This window comes from Ranitomeya variabilis, chromosome 4 (assembly GCF_051348905.1).
Source record: "Ranitomeya variabilis isolate aRanVar5 chromosome 4, aRanVar5.hap1, whole genome shotgun sequence".
Lineage (NCBI taxonomy): Eukaryota > Metazoa > Chordata > Amphibia > Anura > Dendrobatidae > Ranitomeya > Ranitomeya variabilis.
In genome coordinates this window covers 286626581-286650904 of record NC_135235.1, presented here as the reverse complement: position 1 = coordinate 286650904, position 24324 = coordinate 286626581, and the positions used below count along the sequence as shown (strand labels likewise).

General features: G+C 45.7%; 1 protein-coding gene across 4 annotated transcripts in view; it reads right to left on the bottom strand.

The window, feature by feature from the left end:
- The window catches only part of FAAP20 (FA core complex associated protein 20), a 210722-nt gene that overhangs the window by 24780 nt on the left and 161618 nt on the right, over positions 1–24324 (bottom strand). For all 4 annotated transcript variants that reach the window (XM_077250097.1, XM_077250095.1, XM_077250096.1 and 1 more), the window contains one exon: positions 19820–19938. In XM_077250097.1, the coding sequence (XP_077106212.1) occupies positions 19820–19932 (113 nt within the window). In that variant the 5' untranslated portion in view covers positions 19933–19938. The remainder of the gene's footprint in view (positions 1–19819; positions 19939–24324) is intronic.

The window sequence follows — 24324 nt, the reverse complement described above, 5'->3', positions numbered from 1 at the left end:
CGTTCCTTCAGCTTGTTTTCCACTTAGGCATCTTTATACCAGTGGTTGCATGTGACATTGTATTGAAGGTTCACTGTGACTATGTATCATCAATATCTAATTGTGGGGTCAATATTAGTGTGGTGCAGCATCAATCATTCTTATGCACTAGCCTTGGTGATTCTTAGTTGCGTTGTGAGGTACTTAGGTGTTTTTACTGTAATGTTCAAATTTTGTGAATAAAGTTGGTATTTTTGCATTCCTTGAGCCATAGTATCTTTTGTGTGGCTTTGTTGTTTTAACTTACTACTAAATCCTCATCCCTCACCCATACAGGGAAACTTTCTAGGAGATTTTACAAGCTATTGTACAGGCAGTTATCCTTACATGTACTGTATACAAATGAGGAAAAAAAGCAAAACAAGATGAATATCATAGGAGTATGACATACAGTGTTTCCACATTTTGTGCAAATAAAGGAATGGCCTCCCTTTTCTTTGAGCTTGACATTACATTCATGTAGTTCCCCATGCCCGTTTGTCCATTATCCTGGCTCAGTCCTTCTCGACCCTTATCCACATGTACGCCACTTGGTAAAGTTTTAATATTAGAGGTTAGGACAGTCCCGAATAAAATCACCGTGACCTGGGGGAATGGCTTTTTCATTTTTTTTAATTCAAATTATGTTAACTAAGCACCCTATAATAATTTTCATGCACGACTGCTGTTTATTTCTTTACTGCAGGGTATTTGCTTTTTTATGTTGGGTTTTATTTTTTAACTATCTTTGCAGGAAATAAAATACACCTTACTACTAAACCCCTATCCCTCACCCACACCCCCAAGGTACATAAAGATCAATTTATCAAAAAGCGAGCCAGGTATAATGCTAAACGTATGCATAATCTACTCAATTGTACAAGAAAAGAAACATGGCACTCAAGAGATGAAATCAGAAAATTAAATTTAGCTGTATGTATAACTGTCAACGTTTCGATAAACTGTGGACCGTGGTCATGGCCTGTCTGTATCAGGGAGCTTCTTATGCAGCGCTGAAGATAAGCATAATATCAAATTGGTGGGGGTCCGACACTTGCACCGATCCGCAATTATCTCCTCCGTAGGTTACATGATATAAGAAATGTTAAAGAAGAACACATTGTTTAGTGGCTGCTGCAGAGTGCTGCATCTCATCTCCTATTTACCTGATGGTTATCAATAAATATCAAATGTCACTTATAATTTTTTCATTATAGATATGCAGTTATTTTGACCACGAATAGAAAACTATTTACACTTGTCTGCAAATTTTCAGGAAAAGGGTGGATTACACTTAATGGGTAACACCAGCCAATCAAATTCTAAATTAAAAAGAAAATCAAGAACAATTCAACAAAGCAAGCGGGACATTCAGCATTGTAGGGAGATTAGAATTTTATGCTGATTTATAAAGCAGTTAAATTATAATGCACGGTGTGATTCTATCCAAACTTTTGAAACAAAAACATCCATATTACACAACTGAAAGCTCCACTTTCCCTCTAGCTGTGCAAACACAGACCAATCATCTCGGGGGATGCTGCCTGTTTTTAGCTATTTTCCATGGGCACACTCAGTTGACAGCTGTCTTCCCACATCATGTGACCTCTTTCACACACTGCTGAACCAGCTCACCCTCTATGTAGACTTTTGCCCCTTCTTGGAAGTGACATATAGTCTTACATCAAGGGAGATTATGGCGCATCCAGGCTTTCATACTCTCGGAGAGTCTCAAGTACTTGGCAGCTTTCAATTCACCATGGTTTTAAGCCTTGTTGCCTCCATCAAGCAAGGTGTATTACGAGACAAGAATACCAGCACAGAAATGTAATTAATTTAACGGCCTAAGTGGCTTCACTAATCAGGTTTAAATGAAAATCACCATGAGAAAGAAAAATGCCTGCCCACTAATTGTGTGCCAGCGGCGGTAAACATTGCAGAAGCATTTTGCAATTATTTTATTTCCTCATCTCGAATTCAGTTAGAAGAGGAGCAACAGATACCTGTCATCAAGGAACTAAATTTACATTTTGTATCCATATGTTGAAAGGTTTCTCAGTATGCTTCCACAAAACATATAATTATACAGTGTCAAATAAAAATCAAGACACTTGGGAAGTCACATATAGTACGCTATTAGCATGCCATCGAAGTCATTTCTGGAGAAAATACTTCTCTGAATACTAAAGTATATGGGAATGTTAGAAAACCTGGATACTAGCACTGGGAATTCAGAACTGAATTCTTAACAAAACATAATTTTAACTGAAAACACACAGACCTAAATATTTAAAATGTCATAGGAAATTGTAGTTCCTCAATCATCTGCAAAGAAAATACCACTTTACAGCCACTAAACACCAGTTACTGGGTGTAGGAAGTCTCTTCCGGGGCTATTGGATCAACAATCATCGAGTGTGTAAGCAGATTCACTCATCTGACCTCCATCGGTAGAGTTAAAAATTTTCTGGTGATCAATAAAGAAGGATGCAAATTGTCTACCTGTGTCAGTGTCTTGGTAAATTTCTCCACTGATTAAGAATAAATATTCCTTATATTTGAAGAGGAGATAATAGTTACGAAGAATAAAGACAAAGACCCTGTGAAACACTGGGCTTTATACTATCCTCAGTCTTGCTATGAGGCGAGAAGCATATATAATGCTTATATTCCTTGGTGTTATCTGAGAGGGCAAAAAGATAGAGGGTCTTTGGACAGGTGTACGTTACGCCTTCTACCAGCATTGCTTATTCATGCCACTACTACAGTAGAATAATTACCGTACTTCAGGACCCCAATCTGAGGTACATAAGGACTCAAATGATACTAGCTCTGCTGCAACCTCTGAGAAAAAGATGGAAAATACTTGTGATACAAAGGGTGCATTCAAACGTCCGTGCAAATCGGTTTGAGATCACACCACAATGCATGGACTTGGCCGCAGGACTCCCAACCCAGCGTGACAGCTTTATATATTTCTATGAAGCTGTCACGCTGAGGTCAACAGACTCGCGGCCAGTCCACGCATTGCAGTCTGATCTTGGACTGATTTTCACGGACGTCTGAATGAGTCAAAGAGTGAGCATTACTGGAACCCCTACCCAAAAACCATTAATCTTTTATCCTACTGATAATTAGGAATGGTTTAAAGGGAACCTGTCACCCCAAACATCGAAGATGAGCTAAGCCCACCGGCATCAGGGGCTTATCTACAGCATTCTGTAATGCTGTAGATAAGCCCCTGATGTATCCTGAAAGATGAGAAAAAGAGTTTAGATATACTCACCCAGGGGCGGGAAAGGTCAGAGAGGCCCAGCGCCTGCGCACTGCAGTACTTTGCTCTGCCCTCAACAGGGCAGACAAAGTACTCCTGTGCAGGAGCCGCTGCAGGAAGACAAGAAGAGGACATCATCCTAGGAAGATAGGAGGCGCTGGACCCGACCGCGACGCCCATCAGACCGTACCGCCCCCCCAGGTGAGTATAATCTAACCTCTTTTTCTCATCTTTCAGGATACATCGAGGGCTTATCTACAGCATTACAGAATGCTGTAGATAAGCCCCTGATGCCGGTGGCCTTAGCTCATCTTCGATTTTTGGGGTGACAGGTTCCCTTTAACTATTTCCAAAGAAAGACTCCTGATAACATGACTAAACCAAGCCTTGATCTAGTCTTGGAGAACAGTTTGGGTTAGGGAAAGGACACTAGAGAAGCTGGATATGCATTATCGCACTACAAGTAAAATCTACAAGGCCTGTCCTGAATTTAAGAGCCTTAAAGTGAATCAGTCAGCAGGCTTTCCCTTTATAAAATGCTGTTACTGCCTAATATGCAGCTTACTGCACATACTTACAAACTGTTTATATTCCCAGGGTAGTGCAAAATATATGAGCAAAATAATTTTATTAATGTCTATATATGCTTCAAAGATCAGACGGGTGTCTTTGATCCACGCTTGGCATAATTCTCTTCTCTTGATCACTTACCAACCTCTGCTTTTGATTCACACCTAAAACACATGGTACAAAGACGTCATACAGAGGTGGAGGAGGGGAAACTGAAGGCAGAAAAGTGGTGCAGTGCATGGTCCAGAGAGGTGCATGAACGTAAATTTGCATACAGTGTGGGACGTTTATAACGAACGTATGCCGTGCTACTGATGATATATAGCGGGGTTGTAGAGATGTGCATTAGAAAGCATATAAAGGTTGTGGCATCACTTTATAATTAGAAAGATCAGGATACCTTCAAATCCAAAACGTTTCAACTAAAAACTGTTGCGGAACTTCAGTAATTTTTAAGAGACTTGTAGCTGGTAAAAGTACTCCTATGGGACAAATTTCGTGCGATATCCATAATCACCAAAATGTGTTGCCTGTTGTCGGGGGGGTGGGCTGTTCCACTGAACCCCAAGAATAATAAACTTATGCACCTAAAAGTAAGGACAGAGGGAGCACCCACAAAAGTCGCTAGATCAACTTCTGCTGCTTAGTGGCTTGTGTGAACATGCACTTACATGCTGTATGCACCCCAGTTTACATCCCAGTTCATACCTTTTGGTTGAGATCAGTAAGATAGGATTTTCATTATTTTTCCAACATTGCATTCCAAGCCAATGTCAGAAGATCCTATTGGGAATTACAGATGAGAGTTTCCATTCAGCTTATGACCTACTTTTTGCTTTAACTATTTTTGTGGATAACTATAGCTGGCTCTTCAAGGTTCTGATACTATAACTTCAGGGACTTGCCTGAATGAAAGGTTGCTTTGGAGTTTCTAATGCAATAATCCTGAGAGCTCAGCTTCTAACAGCATCCTGCTGCATGTTTTCTCGCCTTCATACCCTTAGGCTATGTGCACACGTTGCGGATTTACTGAGGATCCGCAGCGTTTTTTTTCCGCGCAGAAACGCTGCAGATCCGCAAGTGATTTACAGTACATTACCCACAAATTACCACACGGAGAACAATCGTGCAACTCTCGGCAATAAGAATTGGGAAAAAAGTTGTATACGTTTAGTGTGACTCCAGCCTTAGAATGGTATTTACCTGTAAATTAGCACTACAGCTGCATGTGAATGCAGGTTTTATTAATTTTTATTCACTTTCAGATGAGCATGAACTCAAAAGATACTGTGTTTTCTGGTGTATAAGACGACTGGGCGTATAAGACGACCCCCAACTTTTCCATATAAAATATGGAATTTGAGATATGCCCGCTGTATAAGACTGGGGTCATCTTATAAGCCCAGTCATCTTATACAGCGTGTGGTTCCCAGGGTCTGAAGGAGAGGAGACTCTCCTTCAGGCCCTGGGATCCATATTCATGTTAAAAATAAAGAATAAAAAATATGTATATACTCACCCTTCCGAGAAGCCTGGCTCTCACCGGTGTAAGCGTCTGCCTCCGTTCCTAAGAATTGCAGCATGAAAGACCCTCGATGACGTCACGGTCAGGTGACTGGCCTGTGATTGGTCCGTGACCGCTCATGTGACCAGTCACCTGACCGTGACCTCATCGAAGGTCCTTCACGCTCTGCAATTCTTAGGAACGGAGGCAGACGCTTACACCGGTGAGAGCCAGGATTCTCGGAGGGGTGAGTATATACATATTTTTTATTTTTATTCTTTATTTTTAACATGAATATGGATCCCAGGGCCTGAAGGAGAGTCTCCTCTCCTTCAGACCCTGGGAACATCCAGGATCGCTACCTGCACACGCCGTACCCGGCGTATAAGACGACCCCCGACTTTTGGGACAATTTTTAGGGGTTAAAAAGTCGTCTTATACGCCGGAAAATACGGTACTTATTTTAATTATCAGACAAGAATGCTTTCAAAGTGAATTATACAACCATACTGGCATGTACTTTCAGTGCAAATGCACTAGTCTCATCAGATCCAAGCTATATTCAATGATACGCTCTAAGCTATTGTACATAAAGTGCTATACCCAAGATTATTTAACCCCTTCCCGACCCATGACGCCTATGTGGCGTCATGGAATGATCGCATCCCTGCAGATCGGGTGAAAGGGTTAATTCCTATTTTACCCGATCTGCAGGGAGAGGGGGAGTTGTACTTCAGCCTAGGGGGGGTGGCTTTGCCCCCACGTGGCTACGATCGCTCTGATTGGCTGTTGAAAGTGCAACAGCCAATCAGAGCAATTTGCAATATTTCACCTATGAAAATGGTGAAATATTGCAATCCAGCCATGGCCGATGCTGCAATAGCATCTGCCATGGCTGGAAATCATGTTCTGGCCCCCCCCACCGCCCCCGATCTCCTCCCCAGTCCTCCGTTCTGTCCGGTACCCCCCTCCGTCCCCCTGTTCGCTCCCCCGTACTCCTGTCCGCTCCCCCGTGCTCCTGTCCGCTCCCCCCGTCCTCCGATCCCCCCCCCTGTGCTCCGATCCACCCCCCCACCATCCCCCTCATACTTACCGATCCTCCCGAAGTCGGTCCGTCTTCTCCCTGGGCGCCGCCATCTTCCAAGATGGCGGGCGCATGCTCAGTGCGCCCAAAGAATATGCCGGCTGGCAGATTCGTTACAAGTACATTTTGATCGCTGTGGTAGGTTCTACCACAGCGATCAAAATAAAAAAATAATAAATAAAACCCCCCCCTTTATCACCCCCATAGGTAGGGACAATAATAAAATAAAGAAATTTTTTTTTTTTCTTTTTCCACTAGGGTTAGGGTTAGAACTAGGGTTAGAACTAGGGGTAGGGTTAGGGGTAGGGTTAGGGTTACGGGTAGGCTTAGGGGTAGGGTTATGGCATGTGCACACAGAGCGGATCGGCCGCGGATCCGCAGCGGATCGGCCGCGGATCCGCAGCGGATCGGCAGCGGATCGGCCGCGGATCCGCAGCGGATCGGCAGCGTATCCGCAGCGGATTGGCCGCGGATTTGCAGCGGATTGGCCGCAGATCCGCAGCGGATTGGCCGCGGATCCGCAGCGGATTGGCCGCTGCGAATTCGAAGCAGTTTTCCATCAGGTTTACAGTACCATGTACACCTAAGGAAAACCAAATCCGCTGTGCCCATGGTGCGGAAAATTCCATGCAGAAACGCTGCATTGTATTTTCCGCAGCATGTCAATTCTTTGTGCGGATTCCGCAGCGTTTTACACCTGTTCCTCAATAGGAATCCGCAGGTGAAATCCGCACAAAAAAAACACTGGAAATCTGCTGTAAATCCGCAGGCAAAACGCAGTGCCATTTACCTGCAGATTTTTCAAAAATCGTGCGGAAAAATCTCACACGAATCCGCAACGTGGGCACATAGCCTTAGGGTTAGGGTTGGAATTAGAGTTAGGGTTGGAATTAGGGTTAAGATTAGGCTTGTGGTTAGGGTTACGGATAGGGTTAGGGGTGTGTTGGGGTTACAGTTGTGGTTAGGGTTGGGATTAGGGTTGGAATTAGGGTTACGGTTGTGTTGCGGTTAGGGTTGTGGTTAGGGGTGTGTTGGGGTTAGGGTTGTGATTAGGGTTATGGCTACAGTTGGGATTAGGAGTGTGTTGGGGTTAGTGTTGAAGTTAGAATTGAGGGGTTTCCACTGTTTAGGCACATCAGGGGTCTCCAAACGCAACATGGCGCCACCATTGATTCCAGCCAATCTTGCGTTCAAAAAGTCAAATGGTGCTCCCGCCCTTCCAAGCCCCGACGTGCGCCCAAACAGTGGTTTACCCCCACATTTGGGGTACCAGCGTACTCAGGACAAACTGGGCAACAACTGTTGGGGTCCAATTTCTCCTGTTACCCTTGCAAAAATAAAAAATTACTTGCTAAAACATAATTTTTGAGGAAAGAACAATTATTTTTTATTTTCACGGCTCTTCGTTATAAACTTCTGTGAAGCACTTGGGGGTTGAAAGTGCTCACCACACATCTAGGCAAGTTCCTTCGGGGGTCTAGTTTCCAAAATGGGGTCACTTGTGGGGTGTTTCTACTGTTTAGGCACATCAGGGGCTTTGCAAATGCAATGTGACGCCCGCAGACCATTCCATCAAAGTCTGCATTTCATATGTCACTACTTCCCTTCCGAGCCCTGACGTGTGCCCAAACAGTGGTTTACCCCCACATATGGGGTATCAGCGTACTCACAACAAACTGGGCAACAAATATTGGGGTCCAAATTCTCCTGTTACCCTTGTGAAAATAAAAAATTGCTTGCTAAAACATCTTTTTTGAGGAAAGAAAAATGATTTTTTATTTTCACGGCTCTGCGTTGTAAACTTCTGTGAAGCACTTGGGGGTTGAACGTGCTCACCACACATCTAGATAAGTTCCTTGGGGGGTCTAGTTTCCAAAATGGGGTCACTTGTGGGGGGTTTCTACTGTTTAGGCATATCAGGGGCTCTGCAAACGTAACATGATGCCCGCAGACCATTCCATCAAAGTCTGCATTCCAAAACGTCACTACTTCCCTTCCGAGCCCCGGCATGTGCCCAAACAGTGGTTTACCCCCACATATGGGGTATCAGCGTACTCAGGAGAAACTTGACAACAACTTTTGGGGTCCAATTTCTCCTGTTACTCTTGCAAAAATAAAAAAATTCTGGGCTAAAAAAATATTTTTGAGGAAAGGAAACACATTTATTATTTTCACGGCTCTGCGTTATAAACTTCTGTGAAGCACTTGGGGGTTCAAAGTGCTCACCACACATCTAGATAAGTTCCCTTGGGGGTCTAGTTTCCAAAATGGAGTCACTTGTGGGGAGTTCCTACTGTTTAGGCACATCAGGGACTCTGCAAACGCAACCTGATGCCCGCAGAGCATTCCATCAAAGTCTGCATTTCAAAACGTCACTACTTCCCTTCCGAACCCCGACGTGTGCCAAAACAGTGGTTTACCCCCACATATGGGGTATCAGCGTACTCAGGAGAAACTGGACAACAACTTTTGGGGTCCAATTTCTCCTGTTACCCTTGGGAAAATAAAAAATTGTGGGCTAAAAAATCATTTTTGAGAAAAGAAAAATTATTTTTTATTTTCATGGCTCTGCGTTATAAATTTCTGTGAAGCACTTGGGGGTTCAAAGTGCTCACCACACATCTAGATTAGTTCCTTGGGAGGTCTAGTTTCCAAAATGGGGTCACTTGTGCGGGAGCTCCAATGTTTAGGCACACAGGGGCTCTCCAAACGCGACATGGTGTCCGCTAATGATTGGAGCTAATTTTCCATTCAAAAAGCCAAATGGCGTGCCTTCCCTTCCGAGCCCTGCCGTGCGCCCAAACAGTGGTTTACCCCCACATATGGGGTATCATCGTACTCAGGACAAACTGGACAACAACATTTGGGGTCCAATTTCTCCTATTACCCTTGGGAAAATAAAAAATTCTGGGCTAAAAATCATTTTTGAGGAAAGAAAAATTATTTTTTTATTTTCACGGCTCTGCGTTATAAACTTCTGTGAAGCACCTGGGGGTTATAAGTGCTCACTATGCATCTAGATAAGTTCCTTGGGGGGTCTAGTTTCCAAAATGGGGTCACTTGTAGGGGAGCTCCAATGTTTAGGCACACAGGGGCTCTCCAAACGCGACATGGTGTCCGCTAACGATTGGAGCTAATTTTCCATTCAAAAAGTCAAATGGCACGCCTCCCCTTCCGAGCCTTGCCGTGCACCCAAACAGTGGTTTACCCCCACATATGAGGTATCAGCGTACTCAGGAGAAATTGCCCAACAAATTTTAGGATCCATTTGATCCTGTTGCCCATGTGAAAATGAAAGAATTGAGGCTAAAAGAAATTTTGTGTGAAAAAAAAGTACTTTTTCATTTTTGCGGATCAATTTGTGAAGCACCTGGGGGTTTAAAGTGCTCACTATGCCTCTAGATGAGTTCCTTGGGGGGTCTAGTTTCCAAAATGGGGTCACTTGTGGAGGAGCTCCAATGTTTAGGCACACAGGGGCTTTCCAAACGCGACATGGTGTCCGCTAACGATGGAGATAATTTTTCATTCAAAAAGTCAAATGGCGCTCCTTCCCTTCTGAGCCTTACCATGTGCCCAAACAGTGGTTTACCCCCACATGTGAGGTATTGGTGTACTCAGGAGAAATTGCCCAACAAAATTTAGGATCCATTTTATCCTGTTGCCCATGTGAAAATGAAAAAATTGAGGCTAAAATAATTTTTTTGTGAAAAAAAGTACTTTTTCATTTTTACGGATCAATTTGTGAAGCACCTGGGGGTTTAAAGTGCTCACTATGCTTCTAGATAAGTTCCTTGGGGGGTCTAGTTTCCAAAATGTGGTCACTTGTGGGGGAGCTCCAATGTTTAGGCACACGGGGGCTCTCCAAATGCGACATGGTGTCCGCTAAAGATTGGAGCCAATTTTTCATTCAAAAAGTCAAATGGCGCTCCTTCCCTTCCGAGCCCTGCCGTGCGCCCAAACAGTGGTTTACCCCCACATATGAGGTATCAGCGTACTCAGGACAAATTGGACAACAACGTTCGTGGTCCAGTTTCTCCTTTTACCCTTGGGAAAATAAAAAATTGTTGCTAAAAGATCATTTTTGTGACTAAAAAGTTAAATGTTCATTTTTTACTTCCATGTTGCTTCTGCTGCTGTGAAGCACCTGAAGGGTTAATAAACTTCTTGAATGTGGTTTTGAGCACCTTGAGGGGTGCAGTTTTTAGAATGGTGTCACTTTGGGGTATTTTCAGCCATATAGAACCCTCAAACTGACTTCAAATGTGAGGTGGTCCCTAAAAAAAATGGTTTTGTAAATTTTGTTGTAAAAATGAGAAATCACTGGTCAAAATTTAACCCTTATAACTTCCTAGCAAAAAAAAAATTTGTTTCCAAAATTGTGCTGATGTAAAGTAGACATGTGGGAAATGTTATTTATTAACTATTTTGTGTCACATAACTCTCTGGTTTAACAGAATAAAAATTCAAAATGTGAAAATTGCGAAATTTTCAAAATTTTTGCCAAATTTCCATTTTTTTCACAAATAAACTCAGAAATTATCGACCTAAATTTACCACTAACATGAAGCCCAATATGTCACGAAAAAACAATCTCAGAATCGCTAGGATCCGTTGAAGCGTTCCTGAGTTATTACCTCATAAAGGGACACTGGTCAGAATTGCAAAAAACGGCAAGGTCATGAAGGGGTTAAAAACAAATAGGATTCATTGTTGGTCTCTAACTTAGCTAGGAAAAATGTTAACCTTTATGTCATAAAACCTACAATATGGAATATTCTGGACAATATCCCAAGCTAACACACAAAAAAAATTTGAACGATTAAAGGAAATAGGTCATCAGATTTTTGTTATGTAATTTGAGAGCAAAATGATGTAAGAGGCTGAGAGCCTGATTCCAGCGATGTTGCAATTACTGGGCTGTTTGTTACAATTGCAATAAAATCAGTGTTTTATCAGCAGGAGATTATCACTAGAGGAATAGTTGTATAGCGCCCCCTCGTTATCTGCTCTGTATAACCCCACCCCTCACCACTTATTGGCAGCTTTCTGTCAATTTACAGTGTACATAGAAAGCAGCCAGTATTGGGGGCGGAATTATACAGGGCTCCACGTTCGGAGCTCCGATAGATCTGCAGCAGTAATATAGGGATCAACATTCAGAGCTCTGCCAGATCTGCCGCAGAGAAAAGAGGGATTTTTGGTACTCACCGTAAAATCGCTTTCTTGGAGCCTTCATTGGGGGACACAGGTAACCATGGATGTATGCTGCTGTCGCTAGGAGGCTGACACTATGCAAAAAAGGAAAATAGCTCCTTCTCCGCAGTATACACCCACCGACAGGCACAAAGTACCTCAGTTAGTGTTAGAGCAGTAGGAGAAGCAACCGAAAAACTCAACATATGTACCAATCCAACAACGAAGACACAGACCGAATAATGGTACAACATATGTACCAATCCAACGACGAAAGCAGATAGACCAAATAATGGTATAAATAGTTAGGGAGGGTGCTGTGTCCCCCAATGAAGGCTCCAAGAAAGACATTTTTGCGGTGAGTACCAAAAATCCCTCTTTCTTTATCGCTTCATTGGGGGACACAGGTAACCATGGGACGTCCCAAAGCAGTCCCTAGGGTGGGAAACAGGAAGATTCAAGGAATAAATGGACTCAGGTCAGCCGATGCAAAACCGCCGCCTGCAGCACCTTCCTTCCCAGACCTGCATCAGAGGACGCATGGGTATGAACCCCGTAAAAACTCGCAGAGGAGTGCAAAGATGACCAGGTTGCGGCCTTACAATCTGGAAAGCCAAATCCTGGTAACGAACAGCCCAGGAGGCCCCCACCGCCGAGCGGAGTAAGCCTTCACTCCCGGAACAGCCTTAACCTCCCGAAGAGGCTGTTTGTCCTGAACGCGGAATGCCTCCACGGCAATAGTGAACTTAGAAAGTAGGAGCCTATTAAGAAAACCCTCAGAGATGACGAACAGGGCATCAGATTGACGCAAGGGAGCAGTCCTTGAAAGGTAGACTTGGATAGCTGTGACGGGAGCCATCCAGGAGATGGATCGGAGAGACACAAAAGGAAGGACAATGTCTTGATTAATGAGCAATGACAAGACCACCTTGGGTAGAAAGGAAGGAACAGGCCTGAGAACTACCTTGTCCTGATATAGAATCAGGAGCGGGGAACGGCAGGACAATGCCGCTAACTCAGAAACTCTCCTTATGGACGTAATTTAACTAAGACGACAACTGTCCAAGACAGGAGAAAAAATGTGATGTCTTGAATGGGCTCAAAAGGAGCGCGCTGAGGTGCAAAAGACAAGATTAAAAACCCATGGATCTATAGGAAGACGATAAGGAGGTACCAGGTGGGCGACTCCTTGAAGAAAGGTCCTTTTCCTGGGAACGAGAAGCCAGACTTCGTTGGAAAAGAATTGACAGAAACGATAGAGCCAAGTCAAGACCCGCTTGTAGAAAACCAAGAATGGAAGGAAAAGAAAAAAGGAGATAGATACCAAACCCTTGTCCACACTCCACCGGAAGAAGGCCTATCAGTATTTGTAGTAGCTGGTTTCCCAGCCCCAATAATGGTCTGAATGACCAGATGGGAAAAAAAAACAGCCTCCCTCAGGACTATGGTCTCAACGGCCATGTAGTTCAACTTCGAGACTATAAACTCTGGTGGAAGAGAGAACCTTGAGAGAGAGAATCTGGACGGCCTGGAAGCTTCCAAGAGGCGTCCATGAACATGTTCACTGGGCCCTTCTTGGTGAGTCCAGAGCTATCAGGATTATAGGGATCCCTTCTTCCTTTATCCCTTTCACGACACTCAGACAAGGGGAGAGACAGAAAAAGATAAGGCAGTTGGAATTGTGACCGCGATATTACTAGAGCATCTCAAGAGGTGGCTAGCGGATCCCGGGAGTGAGACCCTGATGGCTCAGAAAATCGGCTGCCTGACTTTCTACCCTCAGAATGTGCACGGCTGACATGGCGGAAATGTGATGTTCTGCCCATTGCAGAATCCTTGTTACCTCTATCATAACTTGTTTATGTAAGCCTCGGCCGTGGCATTGTCCGACTGTATGCAGACCGGCTGGCTTGGAAAGGGAGAATGCCAGTAGAAAAGAGGTAGAAGCACGGGATCATCCAGGGAGACGACCAGATAGTCAGCTGAAGAGGACGGACATGGAACTGGGCAAAAGGAACAGCTTCCATGGCGACAATCCCTTTCCCCTAGAACTCTCATGCAGGACCGTAGGAAGAGAGAAGCTGGACGCTTTAGAGTACGGATCCCCAGGCAGAGGGATGAAAAACCTCTCCTTTGGAAAGAAAACACGGGCTTGGGTCGTGTCGAACCTTATACCTAGAAACACCAGATGCTGTTATAATGTAGCCGAAATGGACCAGAGTATCCAGAGTAAACTGAAGACTCTGGTTGCAGTCTCGGCGGGACGGCTCCTTGATCAGAAGATCATCCAAGTAGGCAAACATGAAAAAACCCCTGGAGAGAAGGATGTCCATGACCGCTGCCATGACGTGACTAGTATGGGAGCAAAGGCCAGGTCGAAAGGAAGGGCCATGAACTGATAAAGACCCTCCTGGATCGCACACCATAGGAACCTCTGATGCTAAACACAAACAGGAATGTGAAGAATTCTCCCGAGTCCATGGAAGTGGTAACCGAACGTAGGGACTCGGTCCTGAAAAGACAGAACCGGACGTGACAGGTAAACCGCTCGAGGTCCAAAAACGTAGGGAGTGGTCCATCTTCCTTCGTGACTATGAAAAGAATGGAGCAGAACATACGTTTCTGGGGACGGGTACAATCCCTTCAGTGCGTGGTAGGGAAAGGACGGCCTGAAGAACTCCTGGGGCCTGCGACGTATGTCTTGACGGGCGAAACAGAAGGAAACTTCTACCTGGGGGAGAAAAAAAAGTCGGTTTTGTAGCCGGAAGTCGCTATCTCTCTCTCGAGATTGAAACAACCTTTTCCTACTAAAAGGACATTTAGACTTGGACCGGGAAAGCGGGGTGCTTTCCCTGCTGTTGGCATCCGAAATTATTTGACCCAGCTTGGATCCAAAAAGTCTAGAGCCTTGGAGTGTATACCAACAATGTTGCTGGTAGCCATGGCGGAACAATCAGCCGCATCAAAAGGGAGAGGTCAAGAGATATTTGCGGGCATGGGCAATCTGATATGCCAGATCTGGCATCCCATCCGGAGAAGCTGCCGCTAGAATACCTTGAGTATTCATTCTTGCCCCGGCAGACATGAATTTTGACACCCAGGTGTAGGCAAATTTGGGACAGAGAGAGGCACCAGCCGCTCCAAAGGCTGACTTAGCAAAGGATTCGATCTGTCTATCTGTAGAATCCTTAAGCGATGCACTGATCGGTAGAGACAAGGCTGTCTTGGAAGACAGGCGAGAAGTCAGCGGATCCACATTTGGGATTCTGCCCATTTATCAAGAAGGTCTGGGCTAAAGTAGTAAAGGATGTGTAGCCTCTTCCTACCTGGGAAGCGCTTTTCAGGGTGTTCCCAGTGTTTAGAAATAATCATGACAACTTTCCTGAGATTAGGGAAAACTCCAGGAAGGACATTTTACCCCTTAGAAAGCAACGGAATGCTCCCGAGCAGGTGCCTCGTCCTTCCTTAAGTTCAGAATTTTGGTAATTTGCCAAGGTGAGGCTATTGGGCATATCATCTTGCATCTTTCAGGTCTGGTCCGTATCGGACTCAGACTGGGAATCCATATCCGACCCCAAAAACCACCTCCGAGGAGGGGGCATGGGATGAGGAATGTATCCAGGAGAAAGAAGAGGAACCCGCAGCTTCCTTTGCTTTGTACCCGATTCGTCCCTGTGAAGGTCAGGTGCGTGCGAATCACCATGAGAGGTGTTCGGAGCACTGGTGGCAGAAAACAAACGTGGAGGTCGCTCCAGGACCTGGACCAGGAACTGTGAGACTTTAGTTAGATCTGAGACCGACTGTGATATGGCAACAGCCCACTCCGGAGGGAGGGGAGTGCTCTCATCCCGGGCATTATAGGGTTTCTCTGAATGCCACTTTTCTTTTACAGATGCCACAGGCATCACGGATTATAGGGACAGGAATGGGCCTCCCGGGAGATTGGACATAAGTGATAGACTAGGGCTACAGCTGAGGAGAGCTAAGCCCTTATGAAGAGAGAAAATAACCAGTCTGGGCTGGTCCTACCTGATAACAGAGACGGCGCTGTCACTGCTCAGGCTGCAGTGTCCCCCAGATCCAGTGCAGGTTAGTGATGGACGCCTGTTGTGCCCTTTGCACGATTCTTCATACGCTTTCGAATCTTCACACACTTTGCAGGCAGAGATACACTATGTCCCCCCTGCGGTGGGCGTCTCGGGAGAGAGGGATAGAGAAAACACACTCTCTTATTAGGCCAGGAGAAAGGGCCTCAGCGTGGGGCATGCCCTAATTAGCTGAGAGTCCAGCAAGGGAGCGTGGCTAAGCGGATGGCGATCGCTTATTGGCCGGGGCCCGGTAAGCGGGCATGGCTACACAGAGTCCGGAAGAAGGCCCATAGCCGGGGGCTAAATTAACAGTGGACATGTAATTATGGGTTGCCTCGGCACCTTCAATGACCGGACCGGAAAATGGCGTTAATTAAGGTCCTAGTCCGGTATGAGAATTGGCCACGTCTGACGGTATCAGGGAGTAGGTGCCCTCCTATTGGCTGTTCCGCCGGAGTAGTGCACCGGGGCAGGAAGAGGAGGCCCCTTGATAGGGAAAAAAGCGCGCAATAAATACGAGCGCTTAATGAGGGGGGCGTTAACGAAACACTAGCATGAAGAAAAAGATGGCCGCTGTCGTTCAGAGATGCCATATTCTGTGCGCAGTTCTGTCACGGGTAAACAGTGAGGCAGGCAGGTAGCTGCCGGAGACAGAGAAGGGGACATACCTGTAAAACGTGAGTCCCCAATCCCTCTTCACTGACGAGGATCACATAAGGGAGCCCTCAGGGTGGGTGAGGGTCACTGGAAACCGGGATCCTCCTTCCCGCCTAGTCTCCGGACGGTGCAGAAGACGGCATCAACCTCTTACAAGGGGGGAGGTCACAGCTGGTGACCACCGTCTTCCTTAGCCCTCTCCGAGGAGAGGGGTGAGGAGAAATGGCGAGGACTGGCCACCAGTAATCACCCTGAAACACCAGTAAAGGTGACAGGGGATAGAGTCCTGCCTGCGGGTCCGAGAGTGGGCGATGTGGGTGACACCACACTGCTCTCTCGGTCGCATAAGTGTGGGAAAACAGGGTGAGACATTACACCCCGTTACCCTGAAGCTGAAGAGCCTGAAAGACAAAGGAAAAAGATTAAGAAAACACAACAGGTGACCTGAAAAGGAAAAGACTGATCTGGGATCAGATCCAGGTCTGCCTCCTACAGACACTAAGCTTAAACTGAGGTACTTTGTGCCTGTCGGTGGGTGTATAGTGCAGAGGAGGAGCTATTTTTTTTTTGCATAGTGTCAGCCTCCTAGCGACAGCAGCATACACCCATGGTTACCTGTGCCCCCCAATGAAGCGATAAAGAAACTGATTTTATCAAAATGACAGCATACAAAGCAGCAAATGACACATCGCAGGAATCAGTGTCTCTGCCTCTGCATAATGCTGCTCTCAGATTACATGGTAAAAACATGGTGACATATTGTCTTTAACCCCTTAACCCCCAAAGGTGGTTTGCAAGTTAATGACCGGGCCAATTTTTACAATTCTGATCACAGTCCCTTTATGAGGTTATAACTCTGGAACGCTTGCATGGATCCCGGTGATTCTGACATTGCTTTCTCGTGACATATTGTACTTCATGTTAGTGGTGAAATTTCCTCGACATTACTTTTATTTGTGAAAAAAAACGGAAATTTGACAAAATTTCGCAATTTTCCAACTTTGAATTTTCATGCCCTTAAATCACAGAGATACGTCACACAAAATACTTATTAAGTAACATTTCCCACATGTCTACTTTACATCAGCACAATTTTGGAACCAAAATTTTTTTTTGTTAGGGAGTTATAAGGGTTAAAAGTTGACCAGCAATTTCTCATTTTTACAACACCATTTTTTTTAGGGACCACATCACATTTGAAGTCACTTTGAGGGGTCTATATGATAGAATGGTGTCACTTTGTGGTATTTTCTAAAAAATGCACCCCTCAAGGTGCACAAAACCACATTCAAGAAGTTTATTAACCCATCAGGTGCTTTGCAGGAATTTTTGGAATGTTTAAATAAAAATGAACATTTAACTTTTTTCGCAAAAAATGTACTTCAGATCCAATTAGTTTTATTTTACCAAGGGTAACAGGAGAAATTGGACCCCAAAAGTTGTTGTAGTTGTTGTCCAATTTGTCCAGAGTACGCTGATACCCCATATGTGGGGGTAAACCCCTGTTTGGGCACACAGGAGAGCTCGGAAGGGAAGAAGCACTGTTTTACTTTTTCAACGCAGAATTGGCTGGAATTGAAATCGGACACCATGTCGCGTTTGGAGAGCCCCTGATGTTCCTAAACAGTGGAACTCCCCAATTCTAATTCCAACCCTAACCCGAACACACCCCTAACCCTAATCCCAACCCTAACCACATCCCTAACCCGAACACGCCCCTAACCCTAATCCCAACCACACCCCTAACCCCAACACACTCCTAATCCCAACCATAACCCTAACCACACCCCTAACTCTGACACACCCCTAACCCTAATCCCAACCGTAAATGTAATCTAAACCCTAACTTTAGCCCTAACCCTAACTGTAGCCCCAACCCTAATTTTAGCCCTAACCCTAATGGGAAAATAGAAATAATTTTTTTTTATTATTTTTCCCTAACTAAGGGGGTGATGAAGGGGGGGTTTGATTTACTATTTATAGCGGGTTTTTGTTTGGCAGCCGTCACACACTAAAAAACGCTTTTTATTGCAAAAAATAGTTTTTGCATCACCACATTTTGAGAGTTATACTTTTTCCATATTTTGGTCCAGAGTCATGTGAGGTCGTTTTTTCCGGGACGAGTTGACGTTTTTATCGGTACCATTGTCGGGCACATGATATTTTTTGATCGTATTATTACGATTTTTGGGAGGCAGAATGAACAAAAACCAGCAATTCATGAATTTCTTTGGGGGGGGCATTTATACCGTTCCGCATGTGGAACAATTGATAAAGCAGTTTTATTCTTCGGGTTAGTAAGATTACAGCGATACCTCATTTATATCACTTTTTTATGTTTTGGCGCTTTTATACAATAAAAACTATTTTATATAAAAACGAATTATTTTTGCATTGCTTTATTCTGAGAGCTATAACTTTTTTACTTTTTTGGTGATGACACTATATGGCGGCTCGTTCTTTGTGAGACAAGATGATGTTTTCAGCGGTACCATGTTTATTTATATCCGTCTTTTAGATCGCGTTATTCCACTTTTTGTTCGGCAGTATGATGATAAAGCATTGTTTTTTTGCCTCTTTTTTTACGGTGTTCACTGAAGGGGTTAACTAGTGGGACCGTTTTATAGGTTGGGTCGTTACGGACGCTGCGATACTAAATATGTGTACTTTTATGGGTTTTTTTTATTTACATTAAGAAATGTATTTTTTTGGGAAAAATATATTTTTTTTCTTTATTTAGGATTTTTTCAAAAAATATTTTTACACGTTAATTTTATTTTTTTTTTTACATTGTCCCAGGGTGGGACATCACTATATAGTGTCAGCATAACACTGTGTCAGATCAGCGATCTGACAGGCAGTGAAGGAGGCTTCTCAGGTCCTGCTCTCAGCAGGCACTGACAAGCCACCTCTCTGCCTCTTTAGGACCCTGTGGCCATCTTGGATCCGGGGGACTGCAGGGAGGAGACAGGACGAGACCCTCGGAACGCAATCACATCGCGTTGTTCTGGGGGTCTCAGGGAAGCACGCAGGGAGCCCCCTCCCTGCACAATGGTTCCCTTATGCCACCGGAACGCTGCGATCTTGTTTGATCGCAGTGTTCCGGGGGATAATGTGCCGGGAGAGGTCTATGACCGCTCTTTGGCACATAGTGCCGGATGTCAGCTGTGATAATCCCTGTGAGCGCGGCTGATCGCGTATGACATACTATCCCGTTCATGGGAATTAAGTCCCAGGTCACATGGACGGGATAGTACATCCAATGGCAGAAAGGGGTTAAAACATTCTGGTACACATCTAATGCTGCAGCTAAAAACACCATTATTTATATAACATTTGCAAACATGATTTATTGAAAGATACATTACACCAGCAGCTTGTTTCTACTATTTGTATATCGAAAAAATATCAGTGTCATAGCAGCAACTCACAAGCCAAGCGCTGAAGAGGGCTGTAGTGTGAACTCCACTTCTTGTCCACCCTGAGCTGCGGTTACACATTTTTTCTTCTTTAGTTTGAGTTTAGCAGACCTCTCATCAGACATCTTACCCTACAAAGCAGACAAAAGTTCAGATATGAAACATTCACTAAATGCAAACACATCTGTTATAATATTTGGACATTGGGGAAGACTTATTTAAGGGAACCTGTCAGGCTAATCATGCTGCCCAAACCACGGGCGTCTCAGAGAAAATATAGTTAGAAGACTGGAAACATAGTTTACAGATTCAACCGGGGATCTTGGCCAGAGACAAGACTAGTCTGGCGCCATATCCAGCTAGCTTTTCCCAGCAATGCTCCAGGTGACTGACAAGTCTTTCCCATAGCGAGTGTCAAAGCCTTGGGAGCGGCTCTGGACTAGTCACATTTCTCGTGTACATATGGAGAGTCCTGTCAATCACTTGGAGCTGTGGTGGGAGAAGAGGGATTAGTTTAGTCGCTGCCTATGGTCCCCAGCTAGATCTTTAAACCTTTCACCATCTTAGGTTTTTCCATCTTTAAGTTTTCATTTTTTGCTCCCCTTCGTCCCAGAGCCATAACTTTTTTAGTCAATATGGCCATGAGGGCTTGTTTTTTGCAGGATGAGTAGTATTTTTGAACAACACGAGTTGTATTTTTATACAACACCAATTGTTTTACCATATATTGTACTGGAAAATGAGAAAAAAAATTGAAAGTGCAGTGAATTTGCAAAAAACTGCAATTCCACAAAAACATTTTTTTATTATTTTGTTCACGAAATGCTAAAAGTAATCTGCCATTATGAATCTCCAGACCATTTCGAGTTTGCAGATACCAAACATGTATTGGCTCTTTTTTACTTAAGTGGTGAAAAAAATCCAGTTTAAAAAAAAAAATAAATTATCGAGATCTGAGTCTGGGGGAAGGCTTATTTTTTGCGTTTCGAGCTGATGTTTTTGTTGATACCATTTTGCGGTAGATATGCTGCTTTGATCACCCACAATTGCATTTTATTACGATGTTGTGGCAACTAAAAAAAATAACTTTCTGGCGTTTAGATTTTTTTTCTTGTTAAGCCGTTTAAGGATCAATTCTTTTTAAAAATTGTTAAATACTGCGATTCTGAACACGACGAAACCAAATATGGGTATTTTTTTCCCTCCAAATTTTGGGTGAAAATGGGGGGGGGGTGTCTTATAGTCGCAATATACTTTTACAAATACTGTGGCGGCAGCAGGAGTCGGCGATTCTGCGGTGGTCCCGGTCCGACGCTGCCAGGCGATGATCACACTCCCTTCCCAGGCTGGTGCAGCAGGTTTGCCGGTGGTGTGGGGGAGCTCCGCCTGCATTTTGTGAAAGCCCGGAGGCCCCTGCACATCCATTTCTGCGATGCGGTGGCCTCAGGGAAAATGGCCGCCAGGAGCGTCGCATGCTCAGATTGAAATCTCGGCAATGAGATCTCGGGACGAGATCTTGTTGCCGAGTTCTCAATTTGCGGCGATGCAGTGGCCTCCGGGAAAATGGACGCCGGGGCCGGCGCATGTTCAGATTGAGATCTCATCTCCCGAGATCTCGGGACGAGAAAAGTTCCCAAGGTCGAGTTCATATGAGGTCATCCAGCAGAGGGTGCATCACCTGCGACTCGAGGTAACTACAGGACATTCCCCTGCATTCCATTCATTCACCAATGTCTCACTGATATATATACATACGGTACCTATTCTATGTGTTTTCTGCGCCTCTCATACGTCCGTAAAACACGCCAGTGTGACGCCGGCCTAATAGTGGACGATCTCCTAAGCAAGGAGCTCATTAGAGCTTGTATGCGCTGTTCTGAAGTTGGCCGAATGTGGCCAGCTCAGTACCCTCAACTCCTCTGCTGCTGCAGAGGTAAAGCTGAGCACAGAGTTTGGGTGCATTGGTCCAAACTTACAATCAGTACATCCCCCAGCAAGCCAGGTGGCAGAGGATGTGACTGCATACTTGTGTACACTCACAGCATGTGCACACTGCCAGGATTCTCCAATGCCAGTAGCTGGCATGTGATGACAAGTAGGTGATTTGCATACATGCAGTCATGTGCCAACTAGATGGCATGGCCTCCGTCAACCCCTTTAGGGTATGTTCCCACGATCTGGAACAGCAGCGTTTTGGACAAGGCTCATCTGCACTGCGTCCAAAACCCTGCATTCTACAATACAAGCACAGTGGATGGGATTTATAGAAATCTCATGCCCACTGTACTTTTATCTGATACTGCGTAGACTCACCGGCAGCAAAATACGCTGCGTCCAAAGCGCAGTTATTTCCTGATCTTGGGCACATACCATTAAGCTCCTGCACTTTTCAAAAATTTTCAAGAGGCCATGTCAGTTTTACAAACTGATGAACGGACCCTTTAGTGTTATAAATTAATCTAACACAAGCTTTTTCAAGATCAGTACGTGGACTTTGAGGGTATTTGCTCGCTTTTTTTTTGTGGTAAAAAGTGAACGTAACGAAGAGCAATATGAAAATGATATTGCTGTGCACATGTTTAGTCTTTCCTTAATTCTTTTGACTATTCCAGGGTTCAGTTACCGTGAAGAGATTAAAAGAAGTAGCAAGTTCGTTTTTCAGGCAGCTTCGTAAGTTAGGCTGAGGTCACACTTGCGAGTTTAATGCGAGAAACTTGCGCGAGTCTCTTGCATCAAGTCCTGGCAAAGCCGCTGGCACTCGGGACCGGAGTTTGCGGCTGTATTTCTATGCAGCCGAACGTTACGATCCCGAGTGCTGGGACTTGATGCGTGGGTTTCTCGCATTGAACTCCCAAGTGCGAGGCCTTATAGTTAAAAATTAAGAGAAAAACATTTACAGAAAAACGATGGTGGGTGTACCGGCATCTTAGAGACCCTGAAAGATTGACATTTAAAACAAGAGCTGTGTCTGGACCGCGGTCTCCTGAATCAATACAACAGCCTCATGTGGAGCTAGGGCGAGAGGCCCTGCAGCCAATAAGACACGAAGATGGCTCGCGAGTCACAGCCCGCGTACTGACCCAAATGAAGCTGCTGTGTTCAGGTGTGGAAACTCATAGGATGGGCATTTTGGTGCAAATTGATTCATAGGACCCGATCCACGTCAGTGATCTATGGAGCCCTGCTAGACGGGAGAACCGCCTCTGCGGCTCCTCTTTTGATCAGTCGGCCTGGGATGACACCACTCCCAGGCCAACTAATCAAAAGGAGTCACAGACGTTGTCAGGTACACGTCGGTCCTAAGGGTCCGCGGATGTTGTCAGGTATGCGTTGGTCCTCAGGGTCCGCGGATGTCATCAGGTACGTGTCGGTCCCCAGGGTCCGCAAATGTCGTCAGGTACGCGTCGGTCCCCAAGGGTCCATGGATGTCGTCAGGTACGCGTCGGTCCCCAGGGTCCGTGGATATCATCAGGTACGCGTCGGTCCCCAAGGGTCCGTGGATGTCGTCAGGTACGCATCGGTCCTCAGGGTTCGCGGATGTAGTCAGGTACGGGTCGGTCCTCAGGGTCCGCGAATGTCGTCAGGTACGCGTCGGTCCTCAGATGTCGTCAGGTACACGTCGGTCCTAAGGGTCCGCGGATGTTGTCAGGTACGTGTCGGTCCCCAGGGTCTGCGGATGTCAGGTATGCGTCAGTCCCCAGGGTCCGTGGATATCGTCAGGTACGCGTCGGTCCCCAGAGTCCGTGGATATCGTCAGGTACGCGTCGGTCCCCAGGGTCCGTGGATGACGTCAGGTACGCGTCGGTCCTCAGGGTTCGCGGATATAGTCAGGTACGCGTCGGTCCTCAGATGTCGTCAGTTACACGTCGGTCCTAAGGGTCCGCGGATGTTGTCAGGTATGCGTTGGTCCTCAGGGTCCGCGGATGTTGTCAGGTACGTGTCGGTCCCCAGGGTCCGCGAATGTCGTCAGGTACGTGTCGGTCCCCAGGGTCCGCGAATGTCGTCAGGTACGTGTCGGTCCCCAGGGTCCGCGAATGCCGTCAGGTACGCGTCGGTCCCCAGGGTCCGTGGATATCGTCAGGTACGCATCGGTCCCCAAGGGTCCATGGATGTCGTCAGGTACGCGTCGGTCCTCAGGGTTCGCGGATGTAGTCAGGTACGGGTCGGTCCTCAGGGTCCGCGAATGTCGTCAGGTACGGGTCGGTCCTCAGATATCGTCAGGTACGCGTCGGTCCTAAGGGTCCGCAGATGTTGTCAGGTATGCGTTGGTCCTCAGGGTCCGCGGATGTCGTCAGGTACGTGTCGGTCCCCAGATGTCGTCAGGTAAGCGTCGGTCCCCAGGGTCCGTGGATATCGTCAGGTACGCGTCGGTCCCCAGGGTCCGTGGATATCGTCAGGTACGCGTCGGTCCCCAGGGTCCGTGGATGTCGTCAGGTACGCGTCGGTCCTCAGGGTTCGCGGATGTAGTCAGGTACGCGTCGGTCCTCAGGGTCCGCGAATGTCGTCAGGTACGCGTC